General features: G+C 41.7%; 1 protein-coding gene across 5 annotated transcripts in view; it reads left to right on the forward strand.

The window, feature by feature from the left end:
• Positions 1 to 25,708, forward strand: part of LOC126356271 (macrophage colony-stimulating factor 1 receptor-like) — a 276,453-nt gene that overhangs the window by 60,098 nt on the left and 190,647 nt on the right. For all 5 annotated transcript variants that reach the window (XM_050007118.1, XM_050007121.1, XM_050007120.1 and 2 more), the window contains exon 2: positions 3,828 to 3,897. In XM_050007118.1, the coding sequence (XP_049863075.1) occupies positions 3,828 to 3,897 (70 nt within the window). The remainder of the gene's footprint in view (positions 1 to 3,827; positions 3,898 to 25,708) is intronic.

The raw sequence follows: 25,708 nt of genomic DNA on the forward strand, positions 1-25,708 counted from the left end.
AAAACCATCAGTCTTAATTAATATAAATTATTTGAGCTTAATGAAGCAGTTTGGTAGAATAGAAACTTTGGATCTTTTACGAGCGCTTCTCTCTAATAGCGTACTCTAACTCTTTTTCCAAAAAAAGGGTGCATGTTGGCTTCCTCTACGGAAGTAAAAGTATGAGAAGACTGGCACACATGTGCATTATTTGATCCTTATCTGTGACTTTACGCAATCTGAGTTCGAGGTCACTCATTGATTTACCAATTAATCTTTTAGAAAAAATTTACAACATAATTTCTACCCACGATGGGGAAGGAAGCATACGAGACGTTACATAAGTAACAGCTGCTAACTAACTGTAGACCCCTGACGTGTGCGAGCAAACCTCGAATCTTTTCCAGGAGAGTCACATAACCAGCAGGCTGGCGAGGAGACTGTATGTTAACCTAACCCTTTTTTTTGCAACAAGTTCCATTTTTAATTTTTTCTCTTTTAACGAATAGCTATTTCCTGTTAGCTTCTTAGGCTTTATTGTTCTTTCGTACTATAAGCTTACAGTACGAAAGAACAATAAAGTTTAAGCAGCTGACAGGAAATAACTATTCATTAAAATGTCATAACGTGACCTATATTACGCTGCTTTAGCTGCTTTATGCATCACCATTTGACTCCCTCATTCGAATTTCATGAAGCGACGACCTGCGGCCGCGTTGGCTTCCGGTGAGCATTTATTTACATCTCCAGTCAGGAAACGAATGATCTCCTTCCATGATTTTTACGAGATTTTTTTATGTTAGTGATATCACGTGTTGTGTTGTGTGAGCCACTACCCAGCATCGTTACCCTCGTTTGATTTTCTTCCAAGTTGCCTTATGCTTTACTAACGGATTTTCAGTAGACGTGAATATCATTAGGAACATAAAAGAGGTTGGAAAGTTTTCAATTTCAAATAATTTAACAAGAAACATACGATGCGGATGTATTTACAGAAATAGGTGTGGTTGGTTTATTTGCAGTATTTTTTCTCTAGAAAGAGGCCAGATTTCGACGACGAATCACTTGCGGGTAATTTCCAAGACTGATTGTCTATCGAAGTGGCGAGATCCAAACGATACATATCTAACGTGCGATCGTAAATCGGTCATGCGACTCTTGTGGCGGGCGTTATTAGTATGTTTACGGTGGTCGCTACAGCTACGACAAAGGAAGAGCGTTACAAAAACACTTTCAATTGCAAAGCAGACGACTTACTTTACTCGTCGTCGGTGTTGGAATCTTGTGAAAGTCCATTAGGTGGTCTGGATGGATAATTTGGAAGAGTCGAACCATATATTCTTCCTGATACTCGTTCGTTCTCCACACTGTCCACAATGAAATTGTAAACGCTATTTCAGCATCGAAACTGTTCTTACGAAGTTTTACACACTTCGCACCGCCACAGTCTACACAGTCTCTTCTTTCCTCGTACTCCATATATGCGACAAAAAGTCGAACAACTTTCTACGCTGGATAAACATGGAATTACATTTTTCCATGTGAGAGCATCCGCCATAGAAACGTCAAGAACACCAGACGTCCCAGTCACTAACCACATAAATCGTCTGGGATTCCCTAACAACTCACAAATAATTCACGGAGGTATGTAATTTCGAGCAACTAAGGGAACGACGGAAAACAGATAAAAATGACGATTACAAATAACTGATCACAACGCCCGCCACCAGAGTCGCATGATCGACCTACGATCGCACGTTCGATATGTATCGTTTGGACACCGCAACTTCGATAGGCAATCATTCTTGGAAATTTATTTCGTAAGCGACTAGGAGGATCAATATTTGACCTGTCATTATTTATTTTCAAGAAACTTACAATCATTCCTATTTATCCAAGAATAAGCAAGATTCTAAAACTTCCGTTTTGGACTTTATTGATTTGCTGAGCTTAAGAATTTCTCGCACCCCCAAGTATGTTATGTGACAAGTATTATAAAAAAAACTTATTTCAAAGATTAAATATTTTCATATCATTACTTTTTTGGAGGTAGAGTACTGGAATACCAAAAAGATGATCATAATTCATTAGTATATACAAAGTACGTCTTTTTATCTTATTAGTATCAATATGGATGTCACCTTTTTGATTTGACAATTTGAAATAACACACTCATGTGATGATATCCAGCAAGCCCAACGAATTAGACAATAAAGTAAGAAAACATTACGGAATATATTTTTATTCATTGATAACGAAAACAAAAAACTGAAATGGAAAAACAATCATATCGATTCAGGAAATCCTGTAGATATAGAAATAAATATGCAACAACAAAAAATGCTCTTAATTGTACGCAAAGCTGAGAAATAATAAGTAAAATTTTTAAAAAGTTTGTTGAGCATGGATCTGATCTGTAACACTTTTTTATTACAAAGCTACGCATCTAACCATGATAATCAGTTTATTGCATTATTATCATGTCATGTAGTTTTTGATGCTGAGTATCATGTTAAAAGTAGAACTGAATTTGTGTTGAAAGCTATGATTCTTGTTGTGTATTACTAACATGTAACCTATAGCCGACATCTGACGAGATGAATGTGGGAAACCTTCCAAAAGAAGTTGACTATTAGAACCTATTCTAAAGGATTTACAAAGGAACCACGAAGATCCTTATCTTCGTAGTTTGACACATTATCTTGTAGACTTGCCAACTGCACTGCAGAATTCGCAAATACGGGATATAATGGATATGTGTACAAATATTGTTATACAGTATGTGGTACGTTAATATGTGCACGTATCAGTGTGTTGGTTGTTTTTTTCTGTGCGTCGAACAGTATTTCCATAAACACGTCACATTGTTTGCTACCTGACGTTTTCCGCACGGTCGTAACTGCACCACTGATGTAAGTGGAACACTCCTGTCAGTATAGACTACCCGTTCAGCGTGCAAGCGTATACACATCAACACATCTGCTGTTCAGGGGAAAATGAGAATTACTGGTTTGCTCTTGCCACACGTACCTGGAGGCACTAAGCAACGTTGAAAAATTGGTTCAAATGGCTCTGAGCACCATGGGACTTAACTTGTAAGGTGTTCAGTCCCCTATAACTTAGAACTACTTAAAGCTAACTAATCTAAGGACATCACACACATCCATGCCCGAAGCAGGGTTCGAACCTGCGACCGTAGCGGTCGCGTGGTTCCAGACTTAGCGCCTAGAACCGCTCGGGCACCCCGGGCGGCAAGCAACGTTAAAACATACTACTTCTAATAGCTATAATTATTAGTCTACAAATGACGTAAATACTGACGTAAAGCTATTCAGTACAACGTCCTCGGTCACCAATAGAGATATCTCCACTTACGCCCGTTACATCCTATTTTTCACAACACATAAATTTAAATTAGATGTTGACATACTTCTTTTTTTCATAAAAGTTTCTCTTGCTAGTGCTAGTCTTTACTTCATATCCTCTTTACTTCTCCCATAGTCACTCACTTTTCTTTCCAAATAGCAAAACTCATTTACTACTTTTGCTGTCTCATTTCCTAATCAGATTTCCGCAGCGTCGACTGACTTAATTCAACGACACTCTTGATTTAGTTTAGATGATTTTGAGCATGACTTTAAAACAGGAGTCGACGCAGTATCAGTCGCAGTGAAATACCGAATAAAAACTAGTTCCGTTGGATAGGAGTACTAGATGAGCTGTAATCCGTTTCGTGACTTTGCATGCAACTCACGGTCTTCTTTCGGCTGTTCTTGCGGAATGTATCTCGCATTAGTATAATGTCGGCCACATGGTACAAGCCAACTAAAAAGTGATTAATGTTGCAGGAGCACTGGAAAGTCTGCGCTAAACGCTGCTTGCCGCCACGGCCGCCGACCAACCTGACGATCCTCGAAGGTAAGTGTGTTGCAAGCTTTGCTCCGTATGTAACAGATCAACGCATCTTCAGAACTATTCAGTACTCTTAAGTAATGCATGCCATTCACTATAAAGACTACGTTATCTACGGACCAATATTTGGCGCTCAGATTAGATTAGATTAGTACTTTGAAACGTCCCCTTAGAAAAATTTATACAAGACTGGTCTATATGAAACGTCCCCTTAGAAAAATTTTAGAAGACTGTGCTTAAACTGACACAATATATTTTTAGCGCAACGCAATCTGACTTCCAAAAATCCCTACGAAAGAATGGCCCTGACTAACATTAACCTATACGTTTCACAAATCACTTACCTCACAAAAATCTTCGTTACTCAAGCTACTGCAATACAGCGAGCGCCACTACTGCCAGCTCAATAAAAGATTCAAACCACTGAAGGCACTAACTACTGACAGGCATAGTTAGCAAATGAAAGATTTTAATACAGAACAGACAATGTATTTACCTTAATAGTCATAATATATAAATCAGTTCGTGACACCAATTGTTACAAATTTCAAAACTCCGCCATCTCTCTCCCCACGTCCACCACTGGTGGCGGCTCACCTCCAACTGCGCAACGCTACGCGCTGTTAGCATCCAGCTGCCGCTGCCCAACACTACAGTGGCAGACAATAATGCAAACCAGCCACAGACTGCACACGGCAGAGCCAGTGATTATCATACAGAGCGCTGCGTGGTGGCGGCGTTACCAATAAAAAAAACCTAAACATCCTACTTACAAAGCCCCCATGCTCCCCACAAAAAAATTTACAAATTGTTTTGGGCAGTGGCCAATACAGATTTGAAAATTTTTTTCATAATTACAATTACAATAACACAGAAATCAAATGCACACACTTATTGATACAATGTTGGTCGAAAACTAAATTTTCTCACAGTCCATAAAGACAGTCCTGATCGTTCATCACAGTAAAGTAGCAGTGTTTTTTTTCTCAAAGTCTGAGCAGCAAAAGAAAGTGCACACGGAAGTAGTGGATTTCAATGCAGTCTTGAAGAAGTAGTGTTGTCCTTCTAACGAAAGACAGTGCTGACTCTTGACTTGCAGACAGGTAATGGGCCACAGCAGAGTCAGTCGACGTTCAAGACTATCGGTAGGTAGGTCATCACAGAGCAGACCCACTGTAGTCCTGGTAGAGATTACTATTGGTGAGCCACCAGAGGTGCAGACCCACGGCAGTCCTTGTAGAAATAATGGTATTGGTGGGTCATCAAAGGTGTAGACCCACTGTAGTCCTTGTAGAGATGGCCAACAGCCATCTGTTGCGACTGTGGCAGGTGCACAATCGCCCTCGAAGAGTCTTGCGGAGAATACAGCAAGTCCATAAACCACCACTTGTTCAATCACAAAGAACTTGTTTGAAATGTCCTTAGAACCAGCAATGCTGTTATCCAGTTCCTTGCTGAATTATTAACACACGTGCAAACACTATCAGTCCCTACTTCTCACATATTGCCCATATACTATGACCAACAGAAACGTGTGCAGTGAAATGTAATTTACAAGTTACTTAATTTGATGGACTGGTGTCAATTACAATTTTATAACATAAGAATACAATAACAAAGGTACAAAATATATCATTAAAGAACATAACAATACAGATAACATTTGTAGTAATACAGGCTTTACAAAAGAATCGAAATAACATATACATCAGTGTTACAGGAATTGCGACAGGAGCACATTCATAAAAAATCAGAATAAATTTCGAAACATCAACTTCACACATGAGCATTAAAACAAAATAGAATAAATAATGTCTAAACATCTTTACAAAGTAAATAACATATTATTGATGCAAATTATATTTGAGGATAACAGTATCCCTCATCATAGTGAATGTAGCTTAGTATTAGAACAGAAAAAATTGTATGAAACAGTACACAGAGACAGGAAGAAAACAAATACACAAGGGTACACAAACACATAGTGGGATAACACAAAGAAAGGACAGGGTTTGCTTTACTGCAGTATTTTGCAAACAAAACTTTCTTTACTAAAAACCTAAACATCCTACTTACAACTTGTTCCGTAGCTCATGAATACGACACTTCGCAATGATGTGGAACGTGTCAGGTTAATAAAGGCTGTCTATACAAGATACTACATTACACAAAATATTACATGACACTTAATACTTTTAATTTTTTTTTGGGGGGGGGGGGGAATTACCCAAAAATTCATCTAATGAGTAGAAGGAGTTGCCATTCAGAAATTCTTTTAATTTCCTTTTAAATGCTATATGGCTATCTGTCAGACTTTTTATGCTATTAGGTAAGTGATCAAAGACTTTTGTGGCAGCATAATTTACCCCCTTCTGAGCCAAAGATAGATTTAACCTTGAGTAGTGAAGATCACCCTTTCTCCTAGTGTTGTAGCCATGTACACTGCTATTACTTTTGAATTCGTTCGGTTTGTTAATAACAAATTTCGTAAGTGAATATATATATATTGTGAGGCTGCACTGAAGATCCCTAGCTCTTTAAATAAGTATCTGCAGGATTATCTTGGATGAGCTCCAGAATTATTCTGTTACACGCTTTTGTGGAATGAACACTCTTTTACCCCAGAATATGATGCCATACGAAAGCAGAGAATGAAAATAGGCGTGTTAAACTAATTTACTGAGATGTATATTGCCAAAATTTGCAATGACCCAAACAGCATAAGTAGCTGAACACAAACGTTTCAGCAGATCTTCAGTGTGTTTTTTCCAGTTCAACCTCTCATCAATGCATACACCTAGAAATTTTGACTATTCTACCTTAGCTACCGATTTCTGATCAAAGTCTATATTTATTAATGTCATTCCATTTACTGTGTGGAACTGTATATACTGTGTTTTGTCAAATTTTAATGAGACCCCATTTGCAGAGAACCACTTAACGATTTTCTGAAAAACATTGTTTACAATTTCATCAGTTAATACCTGTCTGTTGGGGGTGAGAGCTATGTTCGTATCATCGGCAAAAAGTACCAGCTTTGCGTCTTCGTGAATATAGAAAGGCAAGTCGTAATATATATTGAGAACAGCAGAGGATCCAAGACCGAACCTTGTGGCACCCCATTCTTTATTGTTCCCCAGTTTGCGAAATCACCAGATTTTTGCATATTATGTGAATTGCTTATTTCAACTTTCTGCAGTCTTCCAGTTAGGTATGATTTAAACCATTTGAGCGCTGTCCCATACATACCACAGGGCTTCAGCTTATCTAGAAGTATTCCATGACTTACACAATCAAAAGTCTTTGAGAAATCACAAAAAATCCCAACGGGTGACCTCCGGTTACTCAGAGCATTTAATATTTCATTAGTGAAAGAATATACAGGGTGTTACAAAAAGGTACGGCTAAACTTTCAGGAAACATTCCTCACACACAAATAAAGGAAAGATGTTATGTGGACATGTGTCCGGAAACGCTTAATTTCCATGTTAGAGCTCATTTACGTTTCGTCAGTATGTACTGTACTTCCTCGATAATGATGATTAAATTGTAAATTTTCACAATCAACATGTGTGGGCTGACGAGAATCCGCACGCAATGGTGCAATAACGTCATCAACACAGATTTTCTGTGAACGTTTGGGCAGCCATTATTGGTGATGTCTTGATTGGGCCCCATGTTCTTCCACCTACGCTCAATGATTTCATACGGGATACTCTACCTGTGCTGCTAGAACATGTGCCTTTACAAGTACGACACAACATGTGGTTCATGCACGATGGAGCTCCTGCAGTTTTGAGTCGAAGTGTCCGTACGTTTCTCAACAACAGATTCGGTGACCGATGGATTGGTAGAGGCGGAGCAATTCCATGGCCTCCACGCTCTCCTGACCTCAAACCTCTTGACTTTCATTTATGGGGGCATTTGAAAGCTCTTGTCTACGCAACCCCGATACCAAATGTAGAGACTCTTCGTGCTCGTATTGTGGACGGCTGTGATACAATACGCCATTCTCCACGACAGCATCAGCGCATCAGGGATTACATGCGACGGAGGGTGGACGCATGTATCCTCGCTAACGGAGGACATTTTGAACATTTCCTGTAACAAAGTGTTTGAAGTCACGCTGGTACGTTCTGTTGCTGTGTGTTTCCATTCCATGATTAATGTGATTTGAAGAGAAGTAATAAAATGAGCTGTAACATGGAAATTAAGCGTTTCCGGACACGCCCACATAACATATTTTGTTTCTTTGTGTGTGAGGAATGTTTCCTGAAAGTTTGGCCGTACCTTTTCGTAACACCATGTATAGCATTTTCCGTTGAAAAACCTTTCTGGAAACCAAACTGACATTTTGTTAAAACTTTGTTTTTACAAAGGTGTGAAGCTACTGTACAATACATTACCTTTTCAAGAATTTTGGGTAAGGTAGTCACAAGAGAGATTGGGCGGTAATTGTTGACATCAGACGTATCCCCTTTTTTATGTAGTGGTTTAAGAATGGCATACTTCAGTCTATCTGGGAAAATACCCTGCTGCAGAGAGCTGTTACATATGTGGCTAAGAATTCCGCTAATCTTGTGGGAACAAACTTTTATTATAGTGCTAGGAATGGCATCAATTCCATGTGAGATTTTATTCTTAAGAGAGTTTATTTTCTTCCTAATTTCAGAAGGAGAGGTGGGAGGAATTTCAATTTTATCAAATTGTGTGGGTAAAGCCTCTTCCATTAACTGCCTTGCTTCTTCTAATGAACATTTAGATCTATTTTCTCTACAACATTTAAAAAACGATTATTCAAAATTTTATCGACTTCCGGCTTGTTGTTTGTCAAGTTTTCATTCGCTTTGATGGTAATGCCGTCATCCTGTACTCTTGTTTATCCTGTCTCCCTTCTAACAATATTTCAAATTGTTTTGACTTTGTTATCAGAGTTATTAATCTCAGACATAATGCACATGTTTCTGGATTTTTAATAACCTTTCTTGATTTAGCACAGTACTTTTCATAATATTTGGCTGTTTATGGCTCATTACTCTTTCTTGTTTTTAGATACAGTTACCTTTTGTGGTTAAAAGATATTTCTATTCCTTTAGTAAGCCAAGGTATTTTGCATGGTTTCGTATAATTAGATTTAACTACTTTCTTGGGGAAACAGTTTTCACATTCTCTTACAATGTATCATGAAAGAAGTTATATTTTAAATTAGCATCGGGTTCCTTGTACACCTCATCCCAGTCTAACTGCTGAAGATTTTCCCTGAAATTTCTAATTGTTGAGTCAATAATTGAACGCACAACTTTGGAGCGTAGTTTTGAATTACTGAATGGAGCTATGTCATATACTGTCACTAGCTGAGCACCATGATCAGAAAGGCCATTCTCAGCGGGCTAAGAGTTTATGTTTTTAAACTTATCTTGGTCTATAAAAGTGTTATCTATCAATGTGCTGCTGTCCTTTACTACTCGACTAGGAAAATCAATGACAGGTGTCAAACTGAAAGAACAGAGCAAGACTTCCAGATCATTCTTTCTATCACACTCTTTCAGTGAACCAACATTGAAGTCCCCACAAATAATAATTTGCTTTCCCCTATCTGACAGATAGCACAACAAGGCATCCAAGTTTTCCAGGAATAAATAAAGGTTTCCTGAAGGGGACCTATATACTGTTACAATTATAAAAGAGCCCTCATTCAGCTTAAGTTGACAGGCACATGATTATATACGTTGCTCTAGACAAAACTTTTTTGTAATAAATACGTAAACTTACAGTCGTCTGTATTTCCCTTTCGCAGTATACACTATGTGATCAAAAGTATTTCAATACTCCTAAACATCCCTAGATCCAGTGTTTCCGATATCATAGTGAAATGGAAACGTGAAGGGTCACGTACAGCACAAAAGCGTACAGGCCGACCTCGTCTGTTGACTGACAGAGACCGCCGACAGTTGAAGAGGGTCGTAATGTGTATTAGGCAGACATCTATTCAGACCATCACACAAAAATTACAAGCTGCACCAGGATCCACTGCAAGTACTAACACAGTTACGTGGGAGATGAGAAAACTTGGATTTCATGGTCGAGTGGCTGCTCATAAGCTACACATCACGCCTCGCTTGGAGTAAGGAGAATAACATTGGACAACTGAACAGTGGGAAAACGTTGTGTGGAGTGACGAATCGCGGTACACAATATGGCTATCCGATGGCAGGGTGTGGATGTGGCGAATGCCCAGTGAACGTCATCTGCCAGTGCGTGTAGTGCCAACAGTAAAATTCGGAGGCGGTGGTGTTATGGTGTGGTCGTGTTTTTCATGGAAGGGGCTTGTCGTTTTGCGTGGCGCTATAACAGCACAGGCCTACATTGATGTTTTAACCACCTTCTTGCTTCCCACTGTTGAAGAGCAATTTGGTGATAGCGATTGCATCTCTCAACAAGATCGAGCTTGTTCATAATGCACGGGCTATGGCGGAGTGGCTACACGACAGTAACATCCCTGTAATGGACCGGTCTGCGCAGAGTCCTGACCTGAACCGTATGGAACACCTTTGGGATGTTTTGGAACGCTGACATCGATACTGCAGCACTCCGTGAAGAATGGGTTGCCATGCCCGAATAAACCTTCCAGCGCCTGATTGAACGTATGCTTGCGAGAGTGGAAGCTGTCATCAAGGCTAAGGGTGGACCAACACCATACTGAATTCCAGCATTACCGTTGGTGAGCGCCACGAACTTTTCAGCCACGTGTCCAGATACTTTTGATCACATAGTGTATGGAAGTGAAACATGGACGATAAATAGTTTGGACAAGAAGAGAATAGAAGCTTTCGAAACGTGGTGCTACAGAAGAATGCTGAAGATTAGATGGGTAGATCACATTATTAATGAGGAAGTATTGAATAGGATTAGGGAGAAGAGAAGTTTGTGGCACAACTTGACCAGAAGAAGGGATCGGTTGGTAGGACATGTTCTGAGGCATCAAGGGATCACCAATTTGGTACTGGAGGGCAGCGTGGAGGGTAAAAATCGTAGAGGGAGACCAAGAGATGAATACACTAAGCAGATTCAGAAGGATGTAGGTTGCAGTAGGTACTGGGAGATGAAGAAGCTTGCACAGGATAGAGTAGCATGGAGAGCTGCATCAAACCAGTCTCAGGACTGAAGACCGCAACAACAACAAACAGTGTATCAGATATTTGTTGGCTCAGGCGCCTGTGGCTTTTGTTGAAACAGCACCTTCTGTGCAAATTTGAAATGTCAACAATGTGAAGCAACAAAATTTTTGTTAATAACTCAACTGACAAATAATTCGAAGTAGAGAGGAAAAAGAAATAATCACATACGGAATGGAACAGGTCTTAAAATGACAAACCAACAAATATTTGGTTGTATTACTTTTATGTACAAAGTATAAAAGAGCTCTCTGCATTTTGTATATTCGTTATAAAATATTTTTATCATTTTTATATTCACAAAGTAAATTCAGCACATAATCACACACAATTATTTGTCGAGACGCTTGTCAAGCTCACTGTAGTTTGAATAACTCATTTCCTCGTAAAATATCTATCGATAGAGATAAGTCTTTCAATTTGACGTCAGTTCGGCGACTTGGGCGTCGATGGGGATGAAATGATGATGAATAGGCCAACACAACACCCAGTCCCTGAACGGAGAGAATCTGCGGCCCACCCTGGAATCGAACCCGGGCCCTTAGAATCGACATTCTGTCGCGCTGACCACTCAGCTACTGGGGACTGACTTTATCATGATAGTGCCAACGACGTCGATCCGGCAGCTTTTTATTGCGGAACACGCCGCAAACGCATTGTTCATATCAATACCTTCGAGTGCCTGAAACATTTACTCACGACATTTGGTTCCTGAACACAAAATACTCAATTTAGTATCCTCCACCACCGGAAAAGTTTTTTTGCTAAACTTTTGTGACATCCAGTGTATCTAATACCATTCATCCGATTTCACAGGACTAAAAAGTTGGCCGCGTGGAGCGGCCGCGAGGTTAGAGGCGCCGTGTCACGGACTGCGCGGCCCCTCCCACCGGAGGTTGAGTCCTCCCTGGGGCATGGGTGTGTGTGTTGTTCTTAGCATAAGTTAGTTTAAGTAGTGTGTAAGTCTAAGGACCGATGACCTCAACAGTTTAGTCCCTTAGGAATTCACACTCTCATTTAAAAGGCGGTCGGGTGACTAACCCGCCACCTCTCATTCTGCGACTAGAAAAGCGGCGGTGTGCTTGCGGCAAGGCCTATAGTTCGGTCATGGGCTTACTGCATAGACTTTATCTTTTATATCTTTTACATGAATCAAGATAGAAACTTGAATCGAATTTTGATTTAATGCAATAGCTTACTTTCAGACGCGTCATTCGATTTTACAAGTTTTTACGCATCCACATACAGGGCGCGGAAAAAAGTATTGAAACACATTACTCGGCCCAATATGGTGTAAGAAACCCGTTGTCATTCAAATTAGCTTCCAATCGTCTCGGACTGGTTAAATGCAGTTTCTGTATGGTTATCAAGCGAATTTTATATCATTCTTCCAGCAAAATAATGGCAAACTTTAGGTAATGATGATGGAGGTGGATGCGATGACGCTACTTTTCAAGGTTCAATAATATTGAGATCTGGTGCCTGTGGCGGGCAGGGATGATGCGACAATTCGTCCTCCTGTTCTGGAAACCAGTCCTGGACGATGCGAACTGTGTGAACAAGAGTCCTGTCGTCTTAGAACACAGCATCACCATTGGGGAACAAACATTGCGCCATGTGATGAACATGATCATCCATAAAGGTGGCAGTATCTGATCTAGCAGAGTAACCATGGGGGTCACGGAATACCACGATATAGCTGCTCAAATTTGCACCGAACCTCTTTTTTACTATTGGGACGTAAACTCGCCCAGAAATTCGAAAAAGTGTGAAACAAGACTTATCCGGCCAAATGACTTTCTTAAATTGCTCCATAGTCCAGATTTAATGTCTTCGGCACCACATTTTCCTATTATGGGCGTTTACATCGCTGATGAGCGGCTTTGGAATTCCAGCTCACCGTGAAATTCCCTGATTATGAATATCTCTTCGTGTCGTTTTGGTGCTTGCACGGTTCGATAGTGCGTTTAGTTCTGCAGTGACTTTTTCAGCTGTTGTTCTCTTATTTTTCATCATAGTCATCTTCAGTGATCGTCTGTCACGATCACTCAACACGCACTTCCGTCCGCGTCGTGACTTAGCGTCTGATTTTTTCTGCTTTCCCAGTATACGGTATAAATGTTCGATACGATGCCTCTTGAAAACCCGAACACTTCGGCTCACTTGGTTACGAAAATACCCATCGTATGAGCACCAAGAATTTATCCACGCTCGAATTGTTCATTATCATCTTTCGTGAAAGTGGCTAAAATTGGACTGCACACAGACTGGGACAATGTACGGGCGCCGATGACCCGCGCAGTTGAGCGCCCCACACACCAAGCATCATCATCATCATCACGCTCGAATTGACTTAGCTCCTACATAATGCACTCACAGCTACACTTAGCAATGTTCTCATCAAGACACACTTGCAGCGTATTGAGGACACATCACAGGTACCTTTCGTGTCAAATACAACAGCGCCACCTAGACGCTTAACCAGCATCTGCATTTAAGTTCATGATTAAATTTCTCACCATGTTTCCATATTTTTATCCAGCGCCTGTACAACGTCAGGATCAAACTTTTAGAAATGTTGAATTTATCTTGTAACAGACATAGGACAAACATCAAGACGATTTTCAGTCTCGTCCTTCACTTTTTGCGAGCATGTCTGGTGTATAGCATTGAGTGCTGTTTCTATTCGGTGTAGCAGTTTACCCAAAGTTGACAGAAGGGTAGACACACAGATGGAGTCTTTTACAACTTCTCGACTTCCTTTCTCCTGTTCCCCTAAAGAAAAAAAAAATAATCAGGCGATCGTAGGAGCCAATGACGCATTGCAGATCGGTACGGTCCTTATGGCCGATCCATTTTGGGGCAGCTCATTACAGTACTACAGATGAAAATCAAGACACACCGTTGTGCCCGAATTGATGCTGAAACAGAGAACGAAAAACACATTTTGTTGCAGCGTTATCACTAACCTTACTCCACGCACATTCGGTTAAATAAATGAAAAACTGAGGGAGCGAGTGAGCTAGCTGCGCCAGGGAGACCCCGACCGGCAACCACGTGAACCGGTAACTTAACAGCTGGCGCCGAGGTAAAGATTGAAATGTACCCAAAGTTTAAATCTTCATTCGTGTAGAAGAAACAATCTTGTGAAATAGGATAAATCTTTTTGAAACAATATGTGTTAAGGTAGACATGAAGCGTTTGTCTACCGTTAATACAAATTTATTCATCACATTTGTACATAGAGTATTACATAGTTATAGGCTTTCAGAGATTATTTTGTAATACAGGACTACTCATAAGTACCTCTGGGGTTTTCAACTGCGTGCCTACAATAAGACATAAAGAAAATGGACACGTATCTGTGGATATAGCATCTCTACACGTTTTTATCGCACACTGCAGGTGCTTAATATGGGAATCGTATGTGACGCAGAAAAGATCAATTCGTGCGTATGACATGCCTTCTGCGCAACGGCAACAGCTCTGTTTGGAAATTAGTTCATTTGGTTGGCTGTCTGCAGACGTGAAATAATTCGATGCGAAAACACGGAGCGGATGATGTGTGTACATGTTGTGACATGGTTACCCCCGCAGTGGTGTTCTCTGCAACTAAATCATGGCGGATATTACGAATCTATTCCGCGAGGAGTGGCCGCGCGGTTTGAAGCGCCATGTCACGGATTGCACGGCCCCTCCCGCCGGAGATTCGAGTCCTCCCTCGGGCATAGGTGTGTTTGTTCTTAGCATAAGTTAGTTTAAGTAGTGTGTAAGTCTAGGGACTGATGACCTCAGCAGTTTGGTCCATTAGGAATTCACATACATTTTTGAACGAATCTAAATTTAGAGACAAGCTGGTCCCCTGAGATGTAGTTAACATATTCGCGAAAAGTATGATCAACTTAAGAGGAACATTTAAGTAAGCAAAAGAAAGAAAAAAAGTTATATAAGTAAGTCACATTCTTGTTCCACGGCCGGCCGCGGTGGTCTCGCGGTTAAGGCGCTCAGTCCGGAACCGCGCGACTGCTACGGTCGCAGGTTCGAATCCTGCCTCGGGCATGGATGTGTGTGATGTTCTTAGGTTAGTTAGGTTTAAGTAGTTCTATGTTCTAGGGGACTGATGACCACAGATGTTAAGTCCCATAGCGCTCAGAGCCATTTGAACCATTTTATTCTTGTTCCACGTCGTTAGTGGTTGAGAAATTCGGTACACTTGAAGTTTTGAAATGCTTTAGCGTGCTTCAGTGTATACTTCACGCTAGAATAAGAAGGTGGAACCTTTGCCAGTGGCGTTGCAACAGCCGATGGATGTATACTGTATCCAGTCGCTGAACACGTATTTCCTTAAACCAGACTAAACATAACGACGGTTGCAGCCGAGGATCAAGCTTCGGTTCTGAAGCACATGAACATAAGAACTAGTCTTCGAATAACAACCCACACAAAATTTTGACTGTTCGCCGAATTCATTCTCTCGTAGTGAAACTATTAGGGATATTCACCGAACAGATAAACAAGGTTCCGCAGTGACTCTGGAGCGCTATAGTACAAGTTCTAAGATGTAAACAGAATCTAGCCAGCCCGCATCTGACAGATTTCAAATCCTCCTTGTAATTATACGTTTATATGCAGTAAAACACAAAAACATTAAACTTAATATTACGTGTCACTGCAGATGAATGTACAGCGCACGTAAATCTCGGTATCTAAAAGTCAATATGCCAACTGACTGACCCCTCACTCACTGACTCATCATCGCCCAGCCTCAGCCACGAAGAATAGAACTTTAAACTTACTGAGGTTGTTGATGTTATACTGCAGACGACGTTTAAGGAAGATTTTTTTTTTTTTTTAATTCTACCGCTAAGGGGATGGAATAGCAGATGAAAGGCTTTTCAAAATATGTCGCCATTAAGACAATGTTGACACAAGGACTACAAAAATTGCTATTGGTTTTTCAGTCAGAAGTAAAAAAAATACGCGTTGCAGCATTTTTGGGAATTCAACCACTAAGGGCGTAAAATGGTGAGTGAAAGATTTTTTGAAAATAAATCATTATTGCAGAACTACTAAAGCAATTTTAAAGCCACATGTATTAACATTAGTATTTGACTTCTCAGTTAGAAATGTAAAAGCATTTTTTCAGCGTTTTTCGAAGTTCAGCGCGTTAAGGGAGTGAAATAGGGGATGAAAAATTCTGTGAAATTATTCTTTTTGAAAACCTTTTCAAAACTATATCTATGAATATCTATATTGGCATCTCTGCTGGCAATTAAAAATTACGTGTTTCACTGTTCTTTAAAATAGGGAATGAAAAATTTTAAGAAAAAAGCTAAATCTATGAAAACTGTTATTAGACTTCTCGGTTAAATATAAAGAAATATGTATTAGGGAATGAAAGTTTCTATGGAATATCACCACAAGAACGCAAAAGGCATGATTAACAAAAAGCTTGGACTCCAGCTATCAGAATCGCTCTTTCGTCACAAAAACATACACAAAATACCATGCTTTAGAAGCCTTAACTACAGTGGAAAGTTCAGAAGATGTTGTCATTTGTGAACTAAATCAAAGAAATCTGTTTAACAGTCATAACGACAAATGGACTTTGACAAAATTGCGTGGAAGAGGAAACGACTAATTTACTCATTAACTTTTCAGTAGGCCTAATATATGTTTATAACATTATTATTGATGTAATTATTACGCAAATACGAGCGAAGGAGCTCGCGCTAAGCTACTGCTGTATAAATGGAAGAAATGTCAAAGGAGACAGTAATCGAGTAATCGACAAATACTATACATATTTTCCCACGAAAAAGCATACAATAAAAGAAATTAGTTTCAATTTAACATTTTTAAATTACTGAAAGTGCCATTTAAAGTATATTAAATCTGTCCATTGAGCAAGCAGTAAAGGAAACCAAACAAAATATTAGTGGCAAGATTAAGTATGTGAAGGAAAAAGTAAAAAAGAATTGAAGTTTTACCAATGAGATTGCAATTCTGTCAGAGATGACAAAGGACTTGGAAGAGCAGTTGAACGGAATGGACAATGTCTTCAAAGGATATAAGATGAACACCAACAAAGGCAAAATAAGGATAATGGAATGTATTTAATCAGGTGATATTTAGGGAATTAGGCTAGGAAACGAGACGCTTAAAGTAGCGGACGAATTTTGCTATTTGGGTAGTAAAATAACTGATGATGGCCGAAGTAGGGAGGATATAAAATATAGACTGGCAGTAGCAAACAAAGCGTTTCTGAATTAGAGAAATTTGTAAAAATCGAACATAGATTTATGAGTTAGGCAGTCTGTTCTGAAGGTACTTGGAAGTGAAAGGTGAACAAAAATGGTTCAAATGGCTCTGAGCACTATGGGACTTAACATCTGAGGTCATCAGTCCCCTAGAACTTAGAACTACTTAAACCTAACGAACCTAAGGACATCACACACATCCATGCCCGAGGCAGGATTCGAACCTGCGACCGTAGCAGTCGCGCGGTTCCAGACTGAAGCGCCTAGAACCGCTCGACCACCGCCGCCGGCGAAAGGTGAACGATAAACAGTTTAGGCAAGAAGAGAAACAAAGCTTTTGAAGTGCTGAAGATTAGGTGTGTAGATCACGTAACTTTGAGAAGATACTGAATAGAGTTGGGGAGAAAAGAAATTTGTGGCACAGCTTGATTAGAAGAAAACATCAAGGGTCACCAATTTTAGTACTGGAGGGAAGTGTGAGGGGTAAAAATCCAGAGGGAGGCCACAGGACGAATACAGTAAGCAGATTCAGATGGATGTAGGTTAGTAGTTATTAGGAGATGATAAGGCTTGCACAGGATAGAGTTGCACTCAAAGCTGCATCAAACCAGTCTCGGATTGAAGACCACATCAACACGATGTAGGCCGGCCGCGGTGGTCTAGCGGTTCTAGGCGCTCAGTCCGGAACCGCGCGACTGCTACGGTCGCAGGTTCGAATCCTGCCTCGGGCATGTATGTGTATGATGTCCTTAGGTTAGTTAGGTTTAAGTAGTTCTAAGTTCTAGGGGACTTATGACCACAGCAGTTGAGTCCCATAGTGCTCCGAGCCATTTGAGCCATTTGAACACGATGTAAAGCGTCTGAGAATGAAGTTACGCGAGACAGATAACAATAATGAGAAATCGTAAACGTTATTTCAGCAAAGTAATTATATGTTTTTTACACGAATTCTTTTGAATCAAATTTACGAGAAGGCCCTTACACACGCACTAACCTACCTACAAACATGACTTGTGTAGGCACTTTGGCCAACTGACCTACCAATTTTTATTGTCAGGATGTCGGTCGGGTAGTACCATCCGATAGCCGACTTCCTCCCCCCCCCCCCTTCCCCCTCCCCAATCACTCCAACCAAGAACTTTTTTTTTGGCGCTGTCGCGCCAGCCGCTCGACGGAGTTCGTCTTTTGTCACTATGCGTGGGATTGTACGCTGTTCTGGGGAATATGCATGACAGAGTGATGGGCGCACGAAATTTTAATGACAGAGATTCTGGAGAAAATTGAAACTGCAGTTGTTTGTGAGAAACGTCGTACGAGGAGCGTAGCAATAGAGATGCAAGAAATGAAGTACTTGTTTCTTTTTTTTTTAACGAATCCATTTTTGTTTCATGTGGCACACATAGAGATTAACAGATATATATTTTATGAATAAAAACGTCCGTCGAACTCCTGGCTATCGGTTTTATGTTTTATTCCGAGGTTAGCTCTTGCAGTTCATTTCCGATACGTTTATTCATAAAATATGCTTGCTTCATTGTTATAAATGGTAAAAAAGTCCAGCAAGCCTTCTGCTATGAAGAGCAAAGTGTGCGATTTTTTTTACAGTTCTGACCGTTGCTAAAGGCTTCGTTCTTTTATTATTTAATTTTTTTAAATAGCTGTTGCTGTATTTATTAGCCGATGTGCACCGCCACCATTTGTAGTCTTTCTCCTTCTAGTTCGAAATAACTTTCGTAAACTTGCAGGGTCATGTTTTATACTACATAAATAATTAAATTAATGAAGTTAATATGAACATTTTTGTTTTATTTATTTTTCTTTACCATGGTGTATCTCATCAGGAAACTACAAAACAAGCTGCAGGTTTCAGGAATCATTTTAGACAATAATTGTTGGGATAAAAATGCACTGAATCTGAGAGCTTCTTTAACTTCTGCCAGTGGCTAGAAACCATACTGTAGCTAACAGTCTCCTCGCAGTTAACAGCCTTTCTCATAACTGTGTTCTTTTTCCTTAACAGTGTTTTGGTGATATTCAGCAGCTCATAAATTCATGTTTCATGCAGTCTTAGATAATTACGAAAATCATCGGCTCCCAGCTCTTTTAGTACCAGAGCGTAGGAGAATCTTTGCGTTGGCCACTTCTTTGTCCATAGCTTTCTCTCGGCTTTTTTGGCCTTGTTACTCTAAAACAACAAATGCAAACACCTGTTATTATTTCTGCGTGAAAGTAAGCTGGATATCGTAGAACATAAACACAATGAACTTAAGATAAACGAATGACAACAACAGGGAGGCGCTGTAATTGCTGAGTGCAGTTAGTCAGGACATGTGTAGGTTGCTACGAAATTGGTCGATCGGTCGGTCGACCGATAAATTGGTGCGTTTGTAGAGGTCTTAAAAGCGATTTTTCTTTAATGTCGGAATTTGGCCAACTACGGACCTCAAGGAACGTAAGATTTCTTGATGTTTCTGCTCTTCTCCTCCTAGAACGCCTTCATTCTTTCGTTTTCTCTCTCTCTCTCTCTCTCTCTCTCTCTCTCTCTCTCTCTCTCTCCTCCTCGGAAATGATGCGATGCTCCTCCTGTTTGGTGGTTTCTCTTGAAATGATTTTATATTGTTAACTGTGCTTCTGAACTCACTTATATTGTGGACCATCTGTGGCATTATTCCAACTTCCACTACATCCCTCTGATCGTCATCTACCTATTTACATGTGGCCCTTCAACCCGCGCTGTAGCTGAAGATCCTTTTGGTCAGTCTGTATTCATCCATCCTTAGTAGTTGTCTGTAGAACGTGAGCCTCTGCATCCACGTTGTATCTATCCGTGATCTTTTCAGTGTACTTGTAGAGTTCTTCATTTTTCCTCCCCTTCCAAGCCCCATCAGTAGTGTTCTGTAATTTGAGCATTTTCCTCAGAATCTTCCTTTCTTGCGAAGTTCTTGAACCTCTCCTTCTTGATTTAAAATAAGACACTCCAAAGGGTGCATTCCCTCGCGTTGTACGGCCAAGGTATAGTGTCTGATTTTGGCATTGTCGGATAACGCCCGTTTGTTGTACTTGTTCTGCGTTAGCTCGTTGACTAGATCTAGTTCCGTGGCTGCTCCTTTGTTTGCCTTCTTATCCAGTCCCTTGGGTTGGATAGATTCCCCAAGTATTTAAACTCCTCTGTCATCTTAATCTCCCCATGATTAACTTCCATGCATCTCTCACTTCCATGTCTGTGCTCCATATCTTCTGTCTTTTCATAGGAGATGTGAAGATACGTTTTTTTTCTACCATTTCATGGAAACTCTCGAGCACCTTTGGAGTGTTTTCTCGGTTGTTAGCTAAGAGCAAGGTCGTCGGCAAAAGCTAAACACTTGATCTCCAGGTTCTGTGTTTCCCTCTCAAGGCGTGTTCCTCTTATTGCTTCCAAATTAGGAGCGACTTCCCAGGTTTTCACTATTTTCTCCAGTACGATGCTGAAGAGGTTTGGGGATAATCTGGCTCCTAGTGAGAGCCCTGTCTTAATTTCAAACGGATCAGCAATTTCTCTGAAGAACTTGACTTTCGAGATAGCATCTGTCAGAGTTCGTTTAATGATTTCTCTAGTTTTTGTCAGATCCGAACTCTTCCAAGGTACTAAATAATGTTTGTTTACTGAGTCGTATACTTTTTTCAAGTCGGTAAAGATCACCACAGTCATGGCTCCTTAGAGCTGTTTTTCGCAGAATGCTTTTTAGGTTGAGTATCTGTCCGACGCATGATATTCCTTTCCCGAAATGAGGTTGGCATTTTCCAATGAGGTGATCAGCTTGTTCTTCAACTCGGCTCAACAGAGCTTTAGAGAGTATCTTATATGCGACTAGAAGTAGAGAGATCCCTCTGTAACTATCTGGACCCGTTCGGTGCCTTTTTTTATAAAGCGCGTGCGTGACCGCACGTTCCCAGTCATTTGGTATCCGTCCAGTGTCCCATACTCTTCCGTAAGGTGATTGATTATTTCTGCAGCGATCTCTTCTGCGCTTTTTCACATTTCTGCTACAATTCCATCTTCCTCTAATGCTTTGTTATTATTGAGCTCTTAGATTACTTGTTCCATCTACTCTACACATGGTGGTTTGGAATTGGGTTCTCATGGTGTGTTTCTTGGCATCCAGTCTTACTAAAGGTTCTTCACCAGTTTATTATTCTCTGTCCCCACCTATTGAATAGAATTTTCTCTCAACGCCTCTTTTAACATGCCTGCGATTTTAATAATAATAGCAAAACTATGAAGTGTTTTAATATCCAACTTATAATAAATTTTTAGCTACAGTAAAATGTATTTTAATATAATAATGACAATAATTATTTGTTTGCGACAGTATGTGGTAAATCGCTTCAGCGTAACTTCCAAGAAATTGCAAATCTGAATAAAAACTACATTTGAAAAGGATACACCCAAAAATTTGAGAAATGCCTGTGTCATGCAGTTAAGAACTATAATAGCATCTGCCTCAACTTCACAGACATAAATTCGAAGTATACCATCATCCTTATCAGTATCTCAATGAGCTCTACGATTAGCGATACACATCTGCAGACTATGTGTTAAATGAGAGGAATGCTGTTTCCTTCAGTCATTTCTGGATGTATCTTATTGTTATTTTTTTCTTAGCTAAGAGTATTCCCCGTTCTGTTTTGCCATAAACAAACTTCCTTCCAATTCCACCTGTGGATTCACGAACTGTGTCGGGTTTGTTGTTGGCAGAAGGTATGGTCAACCTGGAATGTTTTCCGTCTTCTTGAGACCGCATGTCCATCCAAGTGGACAGACTTCCAGTCAAACAGCTGAAAAATATCTTCCTTGGCGTTTTCGAGACTCTTCATTGTCATTCTACATCATTCACCGAAATTTACCGAGAAATAGAGAGCGTTTTTTTATAACTCGATATATGCAAAAAAATTCAAAATTGAGTTAGGCATGGTAATACCATAATGTTGATCTCTTACATCAACCCCTGAACCAAGTTTTACCAAAAGTCGGCTACTGCTGTGTGTGTGAACACTCCAAATCACAAGGTTTTAACAAAACGCGATGTATGCATTCTTACAGCGGAAGTCGACAAATGCAATATAATTATTCTTTAAGTGTCTTGGCCCTCTTTCCGCAGAAGCAGTTAACTATAACGGGATATAATGGTTGCTTTAAGCCATGATACTCATTGTTGTAATAATACAGTATTTACTGGGGGGAGGGGGTATTGCAGCCAGACTTCATTGTCGTCAGAACACCTGTAACTTACTTTTAGACAAGTATTCGCTTGACACACACGCGTACGTCTACAAAGAAGCAGAATGGATGATGATTCTTGTGATTCTGAACACGGCATACAGGTCAAAGAATATGTGATCTGAGGCATTCCCGGCGAAGTTCCACGATATTTCGGAGAATAACCGTTCCATCATCAGGTGGTGCTGATGGAATGATCTGCCTGCAGACACAGATGCACATAACGGAGGGTTGTATCCTCTGCAGTGGGCGAAGTCTTAGCGCTACTGAGACGCTTCTCCCTCTTATATGATGTGGTGGTGTGGAGTTACATGATGGTTTGGTCTTTACTTGACTTTTGTGCTGGTTGTCTTTTTATTTTTTTTATTTTTTAGGGTTGAAGGGATAGTTAGAGCGATAGTAGAAGAGGTAGGAAAAACGAACGGCCCAATTGACTGGCCAGCGTGATTTTTGAAAGATGACAGGACAGTAGAAGGGACAGTAGAAGTGTGAGGAAAACGAACAGCCCATTGGCTAGCTTGGAATTACAGCTAAGTGACAGATTGAAGGAGAGGAGGAGGAACAGTATGAGGTAAATGAAAGCGAAAGACCATTATCCTGGCCTCTTCTTCTTCGTGGCGGTGTCTTTGATGATGGTGGCAGACAATCTTGAGGTGGTGGAGTGCGGGGGGGGGGGGGGGGGGAGGGGGGGAAGAGGAAGAAGTCAGACAGTGACAGATGGAGAAGTGGAAAAAGAAGAGCCTGTCATGATTAAGCCGGCATTGGGGAGGGTGTGGGGGTGATGGGGTGGCGTGCTGGGGGGGGGGGGGATGAATAGCATGACATGGTGGGGAGATGAATCGATGATATGAGAGAGAGTAGTTGGCATGATATGAGGTGGCTAGTGAATGTGGGGTCATGGGGGGCAGAACAGAAGGTCAGGCCATCGAATGGTGGCTAGACAATGGACTTGGGTGCCCAGGGAAAGGATTAGAGGATTGGGAGAGTGTCGGGTTTGTTGGTAAAAGGAAGTTGTTGCGGTCAGGATGCGGGTTTGAAGGAGAGGCATCTCGGCCAGGATGTAGAGTTCTTGGGTAGGGAAGTCGAATGGGGGGCGCAGGGCACGCCGGAGAGCTCGGTTCTGGACAGTTTGAAGTCGGCGGAGGTGGGTGGAGGCAGAATTGCCCCACACCACCACCCCATTCTCAAGGATGGGGCGAACAAGAGAGGTGTACAATCTGATAGCAAGGTGTGTAGGGAGTGAAGAGGTTGGATTGATGAGAAGGTAGAGCAGGCATAGCCGCCCCATTGCCTTACGACACACGTCATCAATATGGGGGTACCAGGTGAGGCACTGATCCAGGGCAGTGCCCATGTACTTCGCAGTACGAGTCCAGGTGAATGGGGTTCCAAGGACTATCACCTGTGGGAGCCGAATGGGAATATAGCGTCGGTAGATGATAAGGGCTTGGGTTTTGGAGGGATTAAATGCCAGACACCAGGTCCTAGCCCAATCGGTTAGGGAATCTGTAGCGCCCTGGAGCCACTGTTGGAGACCTGCCGCACTCCGAGAACGAGAGAAGAGTGCAGTGTCATCTGTGTAGAGAGCTAAGTGTACTCTCGGTGCAGAGGGCAGATCGGCTGTGAAGAGGGAGTATAGTAGCGGTCCATGTACACTGCCTTATGGTACTCCTGCCCTGATGCGTCGTCGTCTAGATTTCCTGTCAGGGATCCTAACACGGATGGTGCGACCTTCCAGGTATGTGGCTATTATCCGTACATGGGACACTGGAAAGCCGAGTGAAAAGAATTTGTATAGCGGCCCTTCATGCCAGACCGAGTCAAACGCCCTGCACACATTGAGGAGTATGGCCCCAAAGTACTCCCTACGTTCTATGGCGTCCAGTGCCTCTTCTACAAGGCGCAAGAGTTGGTGAGTGGCTGCGTGTCCCTGCCTGAAGCCAAACTGCTCATCAGGGAGGACTCGTTCTTGGGCAATGTGGATGAGCAGTCGTTTAAGGTACAGCCTCTCGAACACCTTGGAGAAGGCAGGCAAGAGGCTGATGGGACAGTAGGTGGCAGGGTAACAAAGATCTTTCCCAGCCTTGGGGATGGCGACCACTTTGGCATGTTTCCAGGCAGTGGGGTATTGTCTGGTTGTGAGGATGTTGTTGAAGGTGGCCGTCAGGATGGGAATAGAAGCTGTGGGTAGCTGCTTGAAGAGGGCGTTCGTCAGCTCATCGGGGCCGCCAGCTTTCTTGGATTTGAGGTACCGCAATTGCAGTTCAACCTCTTCTTCATTGATAGGGGTGATTTCATCCTGGAGTTGAGGGAGGCATGCCGTTACGAGGCGGATATGGTCGGGGTCGATGGGGTCATCGACCGGGGTGAAGTTGTGCCCGAAGACGTCGGCCAGGGCATTAGCCTTGGCGTCTGGTTTGGACACAAAGTCATTGCGACCTGGAGGGGTGGGATCCGTTGCTTTCGTTTCAGAAGGCTTTTGTGAGCCGCCAAGCACACGGGTCACTCAGGTCAATGGCAGAGATTTTGTTCTGGCATGCCTGATTGCGGTGGTTTTGCACTGCAGCCTTGATTTGGCGCTTTAGTCTATTGATGAGGCACTTGGTTGCCTGGTTCCGAGTGAGCTGCCATTCTCGGATGGGTCGGTTTTTCTCTGTGATAAGAGCAAGGATGTGGGAGGGAGGAGTGGACGCAGATGGTCTGGGGGTTGATGTGGGCGGTGAGGGGTCGCTGCCGCATCTAGGGCGATGGTGGTGAGATGTATGAGGGTGCGATCACCGAAGTTAAGTGCTGTCGGGCATGGTTGGCGCTTGGATGGGTGACCATCCAGGCCGCCATGCGCTGTTGCCATTTGTCGGGGTGCACTCAGCCTCGTGATGCCAATTGAGGAGCTACACTCGATCGAATAGTAGCGGCTTTGGCCAAGAATAGCATTATAACGGCCGGGAGAGCGGTGTGCCGACCCCACGCCCCTCCTATCCGCATCCTCCACTGAGGATGACCCGGCGGTCGGATGGTCCCGGTAGGGCACTCGTAGCCTGACGATGGAGTGCTATATATAGTAACATACGCATTTTACAACAATCCAGGGGTATAATAAACACTGCAGCATATAACAAATTCGT

The sequence above is a fragment of the Schistocerca gregaria genome, chromosome 3 (assembly GCF_023897955.1).
Source record: "Schistocerca gregaria isolate iqSchGreg1 chromosome 3, iqSchGreg1.2, whole genome shotgun sequence".
In the NCBI taxonomy this organism is placed as follows: domain Eukaryota; kingdom Metazoa; phylum Arthropoda; class Insecta; order Orthoptera; family Acrididae; genus Schistocerca; species Schistocerca gregaria.